This window comes from Athene noctua, chromosome 6 (assembly GCF_965140245.1).
Source record: "Athene noctua chromosome 6, bAthNoc1.hap1.1, whole genome shotgun sequence".
Classification (NCBI taxonomy): domain Eukaryota; kingdom Metazoa; phylum Chordata; class Aves; order Strigiformes; family Strigidae; genus Athene; species Athene noctua.
The window spans coordinates 4498622-4515575 of NC_134042.1; the positions used below are offsets into that span (position 1 = coordinate 4498622).

Consider the following 16954-nt stretch of genomic DNA (forward strand, 5'->3'; position numbering starts at 1 on the left):
GAGCACAGTTTTAGAAATCATTTGGCAGCTTTTCACTGTTCTAAACTGGCTTTAATTCTTAGCTAAAATGCCTTCTGCACTAAGCCTTCCTCTTCAGCTATTAAATACATGCTGCAAGCTTTTTAGAGCGTCAAACTTTATTCTATACACATGCAGATCTACTTATGTACTTGACACACACACAGGGGAATACTTTACAACCAAAAGGTACCACTTAATGAACAGGCAGCGAGTTTCCCATAAAAGCAGAATGGCTCATGCGGTATCGTGGGCTTCTTCACTCCTGGTCATTATACACTGAAAAATAATGTTCCCTAAAACAAGGCCTCCTCCTCCTCCTGTTGAAGTCACGTGGGATCAGGATTGGGCCCCTAGACTGAAAATGCAATTTAAGTTTTCTAAATGCTGGGCTTCAGAGCTTTACAAGGATATTAAATCCCACAGGCTAGTTCTGATTGACTGGCTATAATGAAAATGTCTCTTATCTTCCAATTAGGGAATGAAGATGAGAGGAGCATGCATGCGCCAGAAGATGGAAAACGAGGTTTTTTGAGGGTGACATACCCCTTCCTTATTTCAGAAGGGGTAGAGTGAGCATCTCCATGCCTCATGAAGGTCCAGCCTGCCCACATGGGACCCGTCCTGACCCAAACTCTGCCAGGTGTCACTGAAGGGCTCCTGCCTGCTGTACACAGCAAGCGGAGGGGTGGTTGTGTGACACGCTAATGCCACCATAACCCTCCACTGTCCTCAGAACTGGCTGTAGGTGTCTGATGGGCAGTGGATGTGAGAAAGATTGTGGAATCAGAACCATGGAATGGTTTGGATTGGAAGGGACCTTAAAGATCACCTAGTTCCACTCCCCTGCCATGGGCAGGGCCACCTTCCACCAGCCCAGGCTGCCCAAAGCCCCGTCCAACCTGGCCTTGAACCCTGCCAGGGAGGGGGCAGCCACAGCTGCTCTGGGAAACCTCTGCCAGGGCCTCACCCTCCTCACAGGGAAGGATTTCACTCCCTGGTAAAGAGTCCCTCCCGCCTTTCCTGCAGCCCCTTTCAGCCCTGGGGGGCCGCTCTAAGGTCTCCCCGGAGCCTTCTCTTCTCCAGCTGAACCCCCCAACTCTCTCAGCCTGTCCTCACAGGGGGGCTCCAGCCCCCCCAGCATCTTCGTGGCCTCCTCTGGCCCCACTCCAGCAGGTCCGTGTCCTTCTGCTGTTGGTGCCCCCAGAGCTGGACGCAGCCCTGCAGGGGGGTCTCACCAGAGCGGAGCAGAGGGGCAGAACCCCCCCTCGCCCTGCTGCCCACCCTGCTCTGGGTGCAGCCCAGCACACGGGTGGCTCTCTGGGCTGCGAGCGCACATTGCTGGCTCACGGTCAGTTTTCCACCCATTAATGCCCCAAGTCCTTCCCCACAGGGCTGCTCTCAACCGACTCCTGGCCCAGCCCGTGTTTGCGCTGGGGACTGCCCCGGCCCATGTGCAGGCAGGCGGCTCGCCGGACCCCGCCGGTGGTCGCCAGCAACACCCTCCGTCCCGGTGCCGGCCGGGGCAGGACTCGGCCCCGTGCGCGGCGAGCCCCGGCGGCAGTTCCCGGCAGTGCGGGCGGGCAGCCAGGCCGGCGGGCCCGGGACGCGACTCCGCGCCGGCCCCTCAGCGGCGCCCCGAGCCCCGGCGCCGGCCCCGCCTGGGCGGGCGGTGCGGGGCGGTGCGGCGAGCCCCGGCGGGCCGGGGCAGCGGCGGCGGGTGGGCACGGCCGAGGGCCGGCGGGGCGGGGCGGCGGCCGGCACCGCCCCCGGGCCCTCCCCCCCGCCCCGCCGCCCCGGCCGCAGGCTCCGCCGGGGCCGGACTGGCGGAGCAGCCCCGAAGTTCGCGGAGCGGCCGGCGGCGGGGCCATGTGGCTGCTGTGGCTGCTGCTGGGCTCGGCGGGTGAGTGCGGGCGGCGGCGCGGGGCGCTGCCCGGGGGCGGGGGGCGTAGCTCCGCTCGGCGGAGGAGGAGGGCGCCGGGGCCTCCCTGCCCCCGCTCCGCGGCTCGCTGCGGGCCGGGCCGGGGCGCAGCCGCCCTCCCCTCCGCTCTCGTCCCCTCCCTCCCTTCCCCCGCGGCCGGGCGCGGGGCACCGCCTGCTCCCCGGCTCGCTGGGCGGCCCGGCCCGGGCGGGCGGGAGGGAGGGGATGCCCGCGGTGGGGGCGGGCGCGCGTCCCGTCCCCTCCCGCCCTCCGCGCAGGGCGTGCTCGGGGTGGTCCTGCCGCCGCCGCCGGCGGGGGGGCGTGAGGGGCCGGCCCGAGGCCCGGCGTCTGCAGCGGGCTGGCGGGGCCGGGGCGGCCCTTGGGGTCGGGCGCTCCTGGGCCGAGCCGGGCGTCGAAGCCGCCGCCGGGCCGGAGGGGCCGCGGCCCCGCCGGTGAAGCCTGGGCCGCGCCGCCCCCGGCCCCGTCTCCCCTCCCGGGCGCAGGGGCCCGGCCGGTGCCCCTGGCCCGGGGCAGGGGGGCTCCGGCCCCCAGGTGAAGCCCTCGGGCCCTGCCCAGGCGTTGAAGGGGCATTTCCTAGTTTTTACTCCCGTGCATCTTTGTAGCGACTCTTTCTCCCTCTCCACGGTCGGCATATGTCTGTCAAAGTCGGGGAGCTGATGATGTTTTGTGCAGCTTTGCTGCAGGTGTGAATTATTTCTGCAACATGATCTGAGCGGGCGCCTTTCCAGGCCGTGTCAGTAGCCCGGCTGCGCGCTGCTGGGGCTGCCTCCAGCTCGCGCCTCGGCGATGAAGTGATGACACGCGGTGGGTAAAACTCAGATTATCAAGTTCAACTTAGGTTTTTTTTTTTCTTTTCCTCAAAGAATATTTGTTGTCACACAGAACCGATAAGTTTCACAGCTTCCGCGATAAAAGTTTGTTTCCAGTTTGGTGTGGATGGGTGGGAAGGAGGCGAAGCGTGGCAGGACTTACACTGTTTGGAAATGACATAACTGCAAACTTCAGCTGCAACGCTTGTAAGTCTTGTGTAGGTTTGGGTGTCTTTGCAAAACCAGCAATTCCCTTTTTGGAAAGCTTCAGGCAAAGCTCAGATTAGTTTATCTGGATTGTGTTGCCTTCTTCCTTATTAATTTCCATTTGCAGTAATGTTGCCAAGATTTCAAGTAACTACTCCTAGCAAGGTACATATTTCCATGTGTTGAATATATTTGCTTGTAATACCACCCTTAGATTAGCACGGAGGTTTCCATGCTACCAGATGCTGGTTTTTACACATGAAGATCTCCCAGCCACCCACACCCCGTGCTCTTGCTCCACCTTGGCCTGGGGGCAGTAACCAAGAAGACCTGTTTCTCATCTGGAAGTTAGTACTTCAGCTTTTCCACTCCAAACTGCCATTCTTGCACAACAGTTACCCTGCAGTTCTTTAACCAGAGGCTCTGGCTTACTTTGGGGCAGATTCAAACAGCTTTCTGAAATCTTTTTTTTTTTTTTTTTTTAAATGCGTTCTGTTTTTCTTTTGAAGAATAAAGTATGGGGTCTTTGGGGATTTGTTTTTTAAATGCTGCTTCCTCTGTATATTTTGGCACCCCTGCAAGCTTCCCGCAGGGAGAATTAGTTTGTCTCTGCCTGGCCTTCACTGTGTTTTGAATTTTAGTTCTGGTAACTCCTGAAAATACTTCTTTTCCTACTGAGTCTTTTTTGGGTACAGATGGGAAACCTTGAAACCCTGGGGATCAATTTCAATTAACAGAAAATAAACACTGTATAGCTCTCTGTCTAAATAGTTGTTCTGTTAGCATGCAGCAGTAACTGTTGCCTCAGATTGCGTCGGTAAAGATTTGCAAGGCAAAGTTTGATCTTTTATTTGCATCTTTATTCTTAATATTAGAGTTGGATCAAATAGTGCTTTTGATCCTGAAGGACCTTATCTGCATGGGAAAGGTTTTATCTTGTTTTGATATATAGTGTGAACTTACCCCAGTCTGTTTTAATTTCAGTTTTTCATTGCAACTGATAATTGATAGAGTCTGTTGCTCTGAAGCTTCAACCTCTGTTCCCCGCACAGGAGCTCCCGGATTCCTTTGCTTTCCTTTTCCGGTCCCCGCCTCACTTCAAGTCTCATCAGGCTCACCGGCGTGTGCACACACACGCACCGCCAGGCTCTGCTCTCCTCTCCTTGCCGTTTCTGGTGTACGCAGGTCACACTTAGCTCTGGTCCCCTCCTGCTGCCCTGCCTGTGCCCTGCTCCAGCCCAGCTCCCAGCATGGTGCTTCGCTCGCTGTCAGCCCAGGAGGTCCTTCAAGGATCCCACTTGCCAGCTTTGGCTGTAACAACGTTATTGGCTGAATGGAGAAGGTTTGTTAGTTAGAAAACAGCTATGTTTATCTTCTTCCACAGTTTGTATTAAGTAATACAAGCTGAGCCATAGTTACAGGGAGTTTACGGAAGGATTGCTTCAGAGAATTGCATGTACATTATAGCTGAACAAACCAATAAAATGTAAACAGTCCCCTACTTTCTGTAATCCTGACTACCACGGGGCTGTATCGTCAGGGCTTTTTTTTATTTATTCAAAGAAACCTAAATCTACTGAATATGATTTGAACATAGATTTATGTAATTTTTTCTTCAACCTGTATATTGTCCATTAAGGAGAGAAGTGATGGCAGGAGTCACAAATATTTATCTGAATAAACTGCTTTTAAAAAAAACATGATTACAAAGTGAGCGGAGAAGGAAGATTACATTTTTTCGACAACTGCAAACCTTCCTGCTTTAGCTGTGAAGTAAGTGTTAAATGCCGGTCTTCAACTGGCTGGAGTGTCAGAATGCAGTTCACAGCTGGAATTGCTGAGTATGGTCCCCAGGATGTCACAGTTAAAGACCTTTCTGATGCGTAAGCCAAATATATAATGTAGATATTATACCTCTTAAAATATACACAACTTACTCTTGTGTCTTGTTCCTTCCAGTCTTGTGGTGTACTGCTGTTGGAATCGGGACCTTGTTCCACAGACAGTATAAACGTGCAGGGCTGCACATGTAGTTGCAAATTGTGATGAAAATGTATCTCAAAGTGTGGAAAAAAACAGAACATCTCCCAAAATCAAGCAGGGCATAGGAGCTACTTGAGGAGTAATGTTACCACATTATTCTGTGATGTGTGATGCCTGCTAGCTTAAAACTTCCACCTGCTCCTAAGGAATACCTTGTATTTCCTCACATGGGTCTTCATTTGTACGGCTGTTCAGAGGTACTGCTTTCAGTAGAATTTCTTTGCTGGAAACCTCTGTGTACCGGGAAGAGCACTGCTGAATACTGTTCTGCTTTACTGCTGTATAAGTGGAGAGTGCAAGAAGACCACTGTCTGCTTGGAGACTTGTGTCTGTCCTGTGTATAAAGTAGATTTATTTTGTATTTTTGATACAGTTCTCTTAAAAACTCTTAAACTGCCTCTAGTGCTCCATAACCCGTGTTTGTGTGTCGGTACACGAGCCAGCTGCAGGCCTTCTGTAGCATGTCAATATGTTAGAGATGGACAAGGATTCTTGTAGGAGCTTTGGCAAGTCTGGAAACTTCAAACTTGGCAAAGTACTAGGAGAAATAGGTGATACGCAACAAGCATTGGATATTTGCTGAAGATCTAAGTCTGCCGGCAGGCCTGATGAATGCGGCTGTGAGGTTCTAACCTTGGTGCAAAGCTCCACGTCCACGCTGGGGAGAATGTTTGGGATTTCTTGAAGGAGCCAGCACCCCAGGCTGGTTCTCTTGGATCAGTTTCTGGTTATTGGATGTTTGATATTTGAGGCTGTTGTCAGACTTTACTCTTGCAAGTACATTTTTGATGCAGGGACTGAAGTAAGCGGATGATGCTTTTGTGGCTTTCATGTAGACTTTAGGGATTTTGAATAGCATCAGGAAAAGGGACGTGTCCCTGTCCAGACTTATGTGGGTTCCTGTTGCTCCTTGTGTGTGGGGTCAGAGGGCCCAGGAGCTGCCAGGCCCCCCCTTCCCACTTGGGATAACTTTGCCACAGCAGCAGCCTGCAGCTGCTAAGGGCTCTTAGGGTGAAAGCATGATTGCAGTGTTGCAGGCACATGTTGTGATAGGAAGCGGAGATTGTTAACCGTAAAATAGGTAGTAAAAATGCACCTTTCATACAAATGTGAAATAAAATGTTACAAGCTTGCAGTCAATCTGCAGTACCTGATACACTGGGAGGCTAGCAAGCTCCATACTTCTTTGGATGAAAAGATTTCCTGGTGATACTATAATGTGTTTATTGTGACAGCAGTAACCTGCATCCTACTTCCATTTGTATGCTGATTATCTATCAAGTGAGGAATAAAACGGCTCACTGCTGTAAATCTGTTAGACTGTAACGGGGAGATAATGATTTGTGAGGCAGCGATGATGAGCCGAGGTTCAAGCATCTCTGTTTCAGGGCAGTAGTGTAGGAAAGCCTAATAAAAAAATTATCATCTGGGGACAGACTTTGTTTTGTGGCTTTTTTAAAAATTTTATTCTTCCAAACTGGTAAATCTTACCAGGATAGTTTCTGTGATATACCCTGTCCTGTTGTTGCTCTCTGCGTAAGCGTAAATGCAGTAATGGAGCAGGCCTGAAGAATCTGTAGCGTAGGATCTGCTGTGATGATAGCAGTGCTCTCCATCTTAGTATCTTGTCTGTTGTGGAAGCTAATGAGTTTTATGAATTGGTAGGAAGCCTTGTAGGCTGTCATTGCTCAGTTGTCCAACCTGCTGCAGACTGAAGCTGTGGCTGTCCTACCTCGGTAGAAGGCACTCTCTGATAAGTATTTAAACTGGCATTTTCAGGGTTTGAACTTGAAAGCAATTTCATTGTCAGTAGGTGGGTTTTGAAGATGAGGAGGGAGAAAGATCTTATGTCTCAATAGTGCTTGGTTTTGGGTGTTCTTGTCTTTTCAAGTATTAAAGCAAACTTTTTTGCTCTGGCAGGATCTTATAACAGGATATGCCAAGATTCGGAATGGAATATTTCAGGTGAAACCAGTTTTAATGATGTATTTTAAGGTATTTCTAAAGTGAAGCATTGAATGACAGACTGAAATGTAAGTAGGTGATGGCTGGAGGAACTGTATAGTCAGCCATTAGTATAATCAGTTTATTATAAATTTACTGACTGAAGAATTTTTGAGGGGGAGCTCACATGTGTTTTAAGAAAACCCCAACAACGAGATGAAAATTTAAACATATAGCCTAAAAAAAACAAACCAAAAAACCACCCCTGCAGAAAGCATTTAACTAAATTAGTATCTCAGATAATGAAACTTCTAACTTATACCATTGAATCACAGTTTGCATTTGCCATGGACTCAGTGCATATCCAGATACTTGCTTATCTGACATGTAGAAACTTTTTAAACTGCAGTAACTTGATCATGTGTTTGAGTGTTTGGGTTTTTTTTCATGCAGACACTTGCGCTAGTAAACTGCCAGATGAAAAGGCAGTTTAAGTCAACCTTACATTGTATGCAGTGTTGGCTATTGGGAAGAAAAGTACTTTTAAGGGAGAAGATGGCATAATTTTAATTGGTTTTGGTGTGTGTTTGTCTTAACTTCCATACGGGAAGTGTTGAGGCGGTGAGGAGATTTCTACATGGATCCATCGGTGTCTGTGCTCATCCTTGTTCTCAGCTGCTTGCACAGAGATCCACACTTTGATTGCAAAGGAGCTTGTGGAATAAGATACCTAATTTAACTGCAGCTTATAGAAATATGTCCTCTTTGAAAGTTTGAGAGAAATAATAGGCAATTCCTGTTAGTGTGAGAAATGTGTTGAAGGACTGGGGAATTGTGTGGGTAGATAATCAAAAGGGCCCAGATGAACAAAATCAAAATGGAAGCAATTTGCGGGGGGGTGGCTGGTGAGAACTTTCTCCTCTGTGATCCTGCCATGGCCTGGACAGCTGTGAACTTGGGCACAATGAAAATGTACCAAGCAAAGCTGCATTTTGTGTATGAGTAAATGGTTGTGTAAGCTGCCATATCACGGTGTGTGACATGTCATGGTGAAAGGGAGCTGAGGTAATGAGGTGATGCGGGCATGAAACTCGGCTAAAACAATTTTACAAGAACGAGCTTTTAACCCACTGTGTGGGATCGTTTAGGATTAGGGGCTGATAAACTCATGGCAGATATGAGGAGGTCCTGATACTGTGTCCTCTTAGCCAGGAGGTTTCAGTTTTAAGATGGATTTAGTATCTCTCAGACACCCTGTGAGGCATAATTTATTAAAGGTTGAGAAGTGTATAGGTTCAATATGGTTGAAGCGTGCTATTGTGTTATGAAATAGTTTGTTTCAGTAGGGCCAAAAATACAGTTTTTCAGTTTTACTGCTATTTTTTTTTTCCTTTTAAAGGAAAATCTGCAAATGCTACATCTTTCTATGAGTCTCTGGAGTGTTACCTTTCATCTACTTAGATTATTACTCCAGACAGCTCCTGGGGAAGATGATGGGGGAAGATTCTTGGTTCAGGGTTCTTCTATTGAAGATTTTAGATAGAAACCAATTCCATCAGATGAGGTAGCCTATGTCAGTCTGTTTTGAAACAACTGAGTTTGTTGGATGAAAAGTTCAATTTTTAAATAACATTTTCCTGTGGGGATTGATCCCTGTTGTTGATAAAATGCAGTAATGTTACTGCAGCAAGTAGGTTGTGGTCCCATTAAACATTAAGATGTGAATTCTGGCTACTAAGTATTACTTTGTGCTCAGATTCCTTCATTCCTTGGAGTCCTTTCTCTTGCTCTATGTATTTTACATGGCTTTATCACTTCAATTGTTAACAAGTCAGATGATGCTTACAGCTCCAGACAGAACGCAGTTGCCAGCCGGATCTGTGTCAACTGAAGACTTGCGCACTGCTGGGCAAAGCTGTTCAGGGTCTTAGTGCTGCAGGACCTACTCCAGGTTGTATTACTCATCGGCAGTATGACTTTGGGCAAGATCTATTTCTTCCTTTTTACCTGTGTAATCAGGTGTTATGGAAACCAACTGTCTTCCCATCTTTATTTTATGTTGTTAGTGCTACCCTAATTTTAGTCAAGAGCTTTATGTAACAAATAACAGGCACATCTTTCTACAGTTCAGAATAGTTCTTTACCTTGGCAAGATGTTCTGTCTTGCTGTTAGGGGTTGGATGCAAGGATAAGTATATATTTTTCTTGATATTACGAATTTTTCTCAAGTATTCCTATTTTTCCTTTCTCTTCTTTCTATTGTTGTTACAGTAAGGTCATTAATATTCTTCAAACAGAGGAGTTTTAGGTTTAGAAAAATGTGAAGCATGATATGGACACACTAATTGATATAATTATGAAAATCCATATATTTGGCAAGTTGCGCTTGTAAGGCAGAGGAAGAGTTGGCAGCTTGTAGTACTGTTGCTTGTCCAGGGTGCTCTTCACAGGTAATCTGCTGTGTAGTACTGTATTGAACCTTCTAGCTAGCAGCTGCTTCATGGGGAACGTGATCATTGCCCATGCATGGCTACGGAAGGTAAAACTTCACCTTGTGTTTTTTGAGTTTGGAAGCTGTAAATACAGTCTTGGGACCGGTATTCTGCTGCCGTTCTCCTGATGCAAGAATAAGTTACATCAAGGGCTATTAAATGTTTCTGCTGGCTTTTCTGTAAGCTTAACTTAAATTCTGCAGCTTAAAATAGCCATTATTTCTCAGACTGTAAATTCCTTTCTTGTCAAATTCACATTTCTTTCCCTCTTTTTGCCTGTATCCTTGTTCTTTTGTTCTGAAGCTGCATACTGATGACTTAGTCTTCACTTGCTTCTTTCCATACCTGATTTGTCTTACCTCCCTCCTCCTTGCATCTCAATACCCTGTCGTCTTTTTATTTTTTTTCCCTCATGACCTCACCTGAAATTGTACCCATTGGTGCATAGTTCTAGATGTGGATTTCCTCATCATGCCTTTGACTCTGTACTTATAAAAGAAAGAAGCTGGCATATATGCTTATTATAACTATACTTACATGCTAGGATTGTACGCTTCTGTAGGCCGAACCTGCGGCTAGGAATTGTCATCTTTCCTTGCCTCTCTTCCAGGTGCTCTGCACCACTCTGCTGCCTTTCTCGGCCTGCAGTCTGGTTGTCCCAGTTTGTACCCCTAGTCTGTTGTGAGAATGCCTTTCCTCTACTTTGTGGTCCAATTCGTCTGTCGTCTTGGCTTGGATCCTACATTCAATGGAATATGAAATCACTGATGCAGGGAAGGGGATGCCTAGGATGATGATCTGGACTTGCACCTCGTCTGCCTGTCCTCGCCCCGATCCATTGCTCAGCTGTGCGGTGTGTTCAGGCCCAGGTTGGGGCTATGTGGAGCTTCTGCTGTAGCCCAGTTTGGTAGGTGGTGTTTGGTTAGAGCAGACTGCTTGGGGCTTGGTCTCCCTAGGTCCTTGGTATAGTTTTACAAGTGAATTGTGCGTCTTGAGCAAATGACTCATTTTTTCAGGGATCGTTTATGAAGTACAGTTAATGTACTTGACACACAATGCAAGGTGTGCATGTATAAATGGCTAAATAATTTGTGAATGAGGGCACTGTTAGAGAGACTGATATAGAATAGGGTAGAGCAGTTCCTCATGTTGTTAAGTATGCAGAGTAGTTCTACTTTGCTTCACCTGACCAAGCACGTCAGTTTTTTATGAACAGATAGATCAGTCAGCTCTTCTGACCTCCAGAGGAAACACATTGCAGTCAATGAACTTCAAAGGCAAAATAACTCTTCTAACTTGCTAACCAGTCTCCTGTCAATGGCCCGAGTTGCTCTTGTGGCTAGGGCCAAAACTATGTGATTTTAAGAGCTGGGTGGAACTGCAGACTATTAAAATGAATATATGGTCTGATTGGAACCTGAACTGCAGGTATTTTTGTCTTGAGGAGAATGGCTGTCTGCCAGAAGAGTGTGGGGCTCTCAATGAGTGATCCTGGGGATGGGGGATTGGCTTCCATGATCTGAACAGCAATAAGAAACATATCTTGTCAAAGACTTGCCATCACGTAAAACAGTCTACAGCTTTGCTCTGTAGCTGGAAGGACCCAATACAGATGCTGAGATCAAGATCCTTTCAGGCTGTCAGAATGCAAACTGCGCTTGTGAAATCCTGGTCTGGAAGAACTGTTCCACTGCTCAATCAGTTTTAGAAGACTTAAGTCATTCAACTAATGAGGCATAATTCAAAATTTACTAACAAGCAACAACAGCATATTTTGTGGTGATTGCTGTCTAGTCAGACTCAAAAAGGGCACTTTTTTTCTTTCTTAAGACAAGGTTTTGAAAGGTGGAAAGAAGGTGGATAGAGACAGAAAAATCCATGTGGATGAACTTCAGATACCTCATAGTGAGTGAAATAAAAGCCTATATGGAGTTAAAGGTAGAATTATAAAAAAAAAAAACAAAACCAAACCAGCAAACCAAAACCAAACAAACCCACCACTGTGAACTTTAAAATGAACATATTATTCACTTTGCCATGTAACTGAGGTTCTGCATGTTAAACTTGCCTTTCATTAAATCAAGTCCTGTTGGAATTCCAGTTTACATTGTCTAAGAAATTTTTGTTTGCTAGCCCTTTCTTAAAAGGTGATATTTGCCTCTACTTGTTAAGCATTTTTAATCTTGTGAATGTACTGGCTTTGAATGTCAGCAAGTGTGAAGCTCTAATATTTCAGCCTATGAGTTCTGAAAAAAAGGACAAGCATTTGTCCTTTTACAGTGAGATGGGAGGGCTTCCCTCTCGATCTGCAAGCAGTAGGTGAGTTTTGGGAACCAATTCACTTTTGCTCCTCTGAATAAGGAGCCACTGTGTGCAGTGAACAAATCAGGAGTGTACATGTGACTAGAACATTAGCAGAGTACCTGAAAGGTAGAAAGGACATTGATGGTAGAGTTGCTAAGAGTATTTATGAACAATTCAAACTGGCAGTACCGGCTGTACCCTAAAAATCTTCCATGGGGAGTGTTAGCTTCTAAATTGCAAGTTTGAGGTAGAGCGTTGTCAGCTTTTTTCTTCCTACAAAGACTGGTGACAGTATCACACTTTTTTGAAACATTTTTTCATTGCAACCTTCCTTTTCCAAAAAACAGTCTAGAATAGTTTGTGACCTTTTTTCATACTTTTATGTCCATTAAGGGTAAAAAGCCCAACAGCCAGGTTTCTTCCTCCTTCCAGGTTTCTTCCTCCTTCCAGGTTTCTTCCTCCTTCCAGGTTTCTTCCTCCTTCCAGGTTTCTTCCTCCTTCCAGGTTTCTTCCTCCTTCCAGGTTTCTTCCTCCTTCCAGGTTTCTTCCTCCTTCCAGGTTTCTTCCTCCTTCCAGGTTTCTTCCTCCTTCCAGGTTTCTGAAAACGTAGAAACAAAATGTTTTGCAGCATAATTTCCTATTTGCACTGCAACTGCAAGTGATTTACTTTTTGAAATTCCTGTCCTTTTCAACAGATGAGATATTAGTAGGCATTTCGTGGAGAACTGATTCTTTTGAGATAAGGTGTAGAAGTGTTTGTCTCTTACATCAACAGTCTTCCCTGAAGTAGTGGGTGCTTGATGACATCGGTTTACACATCCATACCTTTTCATCAGTCTCACTTTTTTAAGATAGTATAGAATGCTTTTGCCATTCTTATGCAAAACTATGCATATTAGTTACAGCAGCAATGTCCATTGTCTTTTCCTGCAGCAGCTTTGATAACTTTCAGGCTTTCAAAATTAAAGTCTCTTTACTTATTAATGACTTCTACAAGAGTTAGACTTCAGCATTTAATCAGATTGGGTATCCTTAAAATTTCTAATGGGATTCTTGAAAATCTGCCAGTGGACTATATAGTTTTTCTGATGAATTGTTTTAATGGAGCTCTGCCTTGCTATTTGGTTAACAGTCTTCATGGTAGCCTCAGGCTGCTTACTTTCCAATTTCCTTGTGTTATCTGTAGATAAATGTCCACCTTATTGGAGCTTAATGGCCAATTAGCTGAGTCAAATGAAATCTAAAAATACAAAAAGCAGTCTGATCACTGGCAGGATTTTCTTGTCCTAACTGAGGTTGAACCCAGAGTTGCTGGCCTGCTGGCTGCCGCTGCTCCTTTAAGTGACATGGGGAAACTCTTGTTCTGCCTGTAAAGGACTGTTCAGCTAATTTTTCTCTACAGTGTTGGTACTTCGTTTGTTTGCTCATCAACGGTTGCAAAATTAGGGAGCCCACTTTTGTGAACAGGCTTTCCCATTTCAGAAGAGATCAATGTAGCTTCGTTTGGGCCTGTATCAGAGACCTGTGTCAGGCCTGTCACATCCTGTTAAAATTAAACTCGCGTGTCTTAAACTTCTAAAATACTTGGTGGTTGTCTCTGTTTTGGACAGGAAGCATGTCTGATACGGGATATTTCAAAGGGACAGTGACTTTTGGGAAATAGGGCACTTTCCACCTTTGTCTGTCTGGCCCTTGAAGGTGGGATGAGTGGGGTGTTTGCAAACACGAGCCCTCCAAGCTATTTTTTGCATCCCTATAAGAAAACTCGTTTGGCATAGGTTTAGTAAATATTCCAAAGTTGTTGTTTACTTCAGTTTGGAAGGACTGTGTTGGACTGTTGTTTTGGAAAAAATGTATTATTGCAATGCTGTAGTAAATGTTTTGGTTAGAGAACAGTTTGAGTGAGCTCAACTGTCAAAATTAACCCCTAGGTGCAAGCATCTGTACCAAGAGCTAGTCATTGCATATCTCCAGGACAGAGTCCTGGATTCCTTGAAACGTACAGATTCATAATCTGGTTTTAAAGCTTCCCAAGTTGTTCGCTTCTCCTCCTCCCACAAATCATGCTCCAGCATTAAACAAAAGAGGTAGGTATGTATGCGTGCAAGAGGAAAATAAAAACTGACACCATACCAGGAGTTCTTACCGAGCCCCTGTGAGTGTAAATAAGAGGGCGGTTAATTTCTATATCTAAAATTAATTGGAACTTTCTAGGTCCAGCGGATCACTTACCTATATAGAGTCATCGTGTGAATTGAATCTAGTTGGTAGTTGATCGGGCAGAAATTTGCGAAGTTGGAGTTTTGTCTGTAACAGAATGAGCCTACCCATACTTTAGTCAGAATCCCTGGAGTGGGTGTTAGCTGCATACCTGCTCAAAGGTTTTTGGTTATGACTTTGCCTGTTTACTACTGAGGAATAAATTATTCAAGATACACCTGTGGGCTTTCATATTAATAATTTACATTTTTATTATACTTCTTAAAAAACAGTTTATATATATGAAAAACTACTGATCAGCATGTATCTTCAGGTACCCATCTCCTTGGCATCTGAGCAGCACAGAAACAAATTATGGATGCTTGCAGCATTCCCATGGGACAGGAGAGCATTTGCAATCAGTAACAGATAAAGGAAACTGAAGCCAAGCAAAGCAGAGTAATATAATCATATCAGACATCTGTGGGAGGGCTGAACCCTGTCTCCAGTCTTGTCAAATTCCACCCAGAAATCTGCCCTTTCCTGAAAGGGACGCTGTCTGCAAGGCTGGACTGTGTCTCAAGTACTGACATTAATCTTGCTCCTCCTGTAGCTTACGTCGCCAACATTCCTGTTGGGGAGGCCACTGGTGTGAAACCATTGTGTTGTTTAACCCAGCGTCATGGTGTTTAGATGACATATGGCTGCAGTTTCTAAAGCTGAAATCTGTGTCTGCCTCAACTCTGGCAACTGCTGTTGAGGGTGAAAGCTCTGGAAGTGTGAGAGACTTAGATTTAAGTGTGTGTAGACAATACATAGGACCTGGTAAGAACTAGGAAGGACAGGATAGGTAACACCATGTGCAGTGAATGCTCATGTCCTCCTGTGTCTTTGGTGTTTAATAGCACAAACAGATAATGGCATCAGTGAAAATCTCAGGTGTGAAGTATGGTAGGAGTAGACTGAGTTCTCTTTCCTAGATTACTTTTAGACGTTAGTGATAGGAAATGTGCCTGTGTGATGTTACTGACAGCCTTGAGTGGCTGGCAAGAGTGTTTTAAATCCAGGACTGAATTCTTTGGCTTTCTGCTGAGCTTCTAAGTTGAATTTATTTGCGTTGGCAAAAAAGTTGGCTGACTTGAAGACATGCTATGCGCAGACTTAGTGTCTTGAAATAGGAGGGCTTGAAGATCTTTGCTTTCTCAGGGGCAAATTCTGCCACTGAACATATGTTGTCGATCACATTTTGAAGTATTTTTTTCACCGGCTCCCATTTTGTTGCCCTTTACTTTGAACACAGCCCTCCCCCCCCAAAACAAACAAACAAACAAAAAAAAAAGCAGCCGGTAAGATGTGATTGCTGAAATTACTGAATTTTGTACGTGGAGCGCTTACTGTGCCCCTCTGAAATGGGAAGTTTTTACACATGGGTATAGTGGGACACAAATCGAGGTCTTGTGTGACCATGTACAAATAAATAGAACTAAGATAACGTCTTAGAGATAACAGTGATCTTTGGCAGTGCATAACATCAGGCAAATTGTTTGCTGTCTGCCTTACTTAAAATGGAGATACCACTTACCCACCTCAGTTTCTTTAGTTTCATAAATGCTGATAAGTGCTCCATTCCCCACAGTGAGTGTCATCAATAATTCATTATCACTTAATTGCTGGAGCTGATTTCTGATTGATTTGGTAAGTAGGATGCGAAGAAATGGTACATTTCCGCTGTCAGTTCCACTTCACTGCTTTTACCAACATTTCATGGGGGAGTTGTCCACATACTTTTTCACTCTTCTTCCATGGGTGCTTTGCCTTAGGGCCACAATAAAACTGCAGGATCTTACAAAAAGAGTGGGGCAAACAGCATCAGATAGGGTTGTGGATTTCTTTCTTCATCAGCAGCATGTCCAGGAAAGGCAGAACTGCAGAGAGGCTGGTGTTGGTGGGCTTAGCCCTGTACATACAACACACTGTCGCTGTATGTCACTTCTCTTTCTTCTTACTTGTTTGGATAGAGAGAATTCTCCTGGACTACTGTCTTTTCTTCCTGCTAGTGCCTAAAGGTCTGCTACTTTTGTCTGATGCTGTTGTCTCTAAGCTTGGCTGAGAAGGCTATTTCAGTTGTCCCTTTTGTATTCTTACTTTGAATCACTTGTGAGCTCTCTCTGGTGGTTTTCTGTCATAACGGGAATACGTAGTTTTGGAGTGGATGACTGTTGCGGTTGTATTTTGCTTTCTTTATATGAGGAATGTATGTTAAATTGTAGTATCAGAGGTGAATTTGGAATTATGCAGGTTCTCTTTCCACCGATTCCTGATTGCAAGTGGGCGAGTGCCTCCAGTCTCCCAGGTGGACTATGGCAGATTTCTCTTCTGACAGCAGTTTGAACACTAGAGAGGGGAACTTTAAAATAGATGTCCTGGAAAATAATGTGGTGCTTGTTTTCAGTAGCATAGGATGGTGTCTGTTCTGTTTAAGATATGAACTAAAATACAAAAGAGGAAGCAGTGCAGTATCAGTCTTGCATACCTAGAAATGAGAGTTGGGGAAGAACTATTGGTTTATATATTTTATCCCCTAGGGCTACTGTAAGCATCTGTCCTGGTTTATGCCCAGCCAGCAACTAACCACCACATGGCTGCTTGCCCTGCTGTGATGGGATGGGGAGGAGAATCGGAAGAAAAATGTAAAACTTCACGGGTTGAGATAAGGACAGTTTAGTAGGACAACAGAAGGAGAGAAGAAGTAGTAATAACAATAATACTAATGAAAGGATGTATAAAGTGAGTGATGTACAATGCAGTTGCTCACCACCCAATGCTCAGCTGGTTCTGGGGCCATGATCCCTCTTCCTCCCACCATAGCCAGCTGCCCTCGTTCGTATTGAGCTTGACATCCTATGGCACGGAATAGCCCCTTGGCTAGTTTGGGTCAGCTCTCCTGGCTGTGCCCCCTCCCAGCTGCTTGTGAACTCTGTCCCAGCTGAACCCAG

General features: G+C 45.5%; 1 protein-coding gene across 3 annotated transcripts in view; it reads left to right on the plus strand.

Moving 5' to 3' along the window:
- Positions 1–1817: 1817 nt before the first annotated feature.
- Positions 1818–16954, plus strand: part of LDLRAD3 (low density lipoprotein receptor class A domain containing 3) — a 110082-nt gene continuing 94945 nt past the window's right edge. For 2 of the 3 annotated variants that reach the window (XM_074909068.1, XM_074909069.1), the window contains exon 1: positions 1818–1921. In XM_074909068.1, the coding sequence (XP_074765169.1) occupies positions 1888–1921 (34 nt within the window). In that variant the 5' untranslated portion in view covers positions 1818–1887. Of the gene's footprint in view, positions 1922–2651; positions 2765–16954 lie in introns of those variants that run through there. The other variant, XM_074909070.1, reaches the window with a different exon arrangement.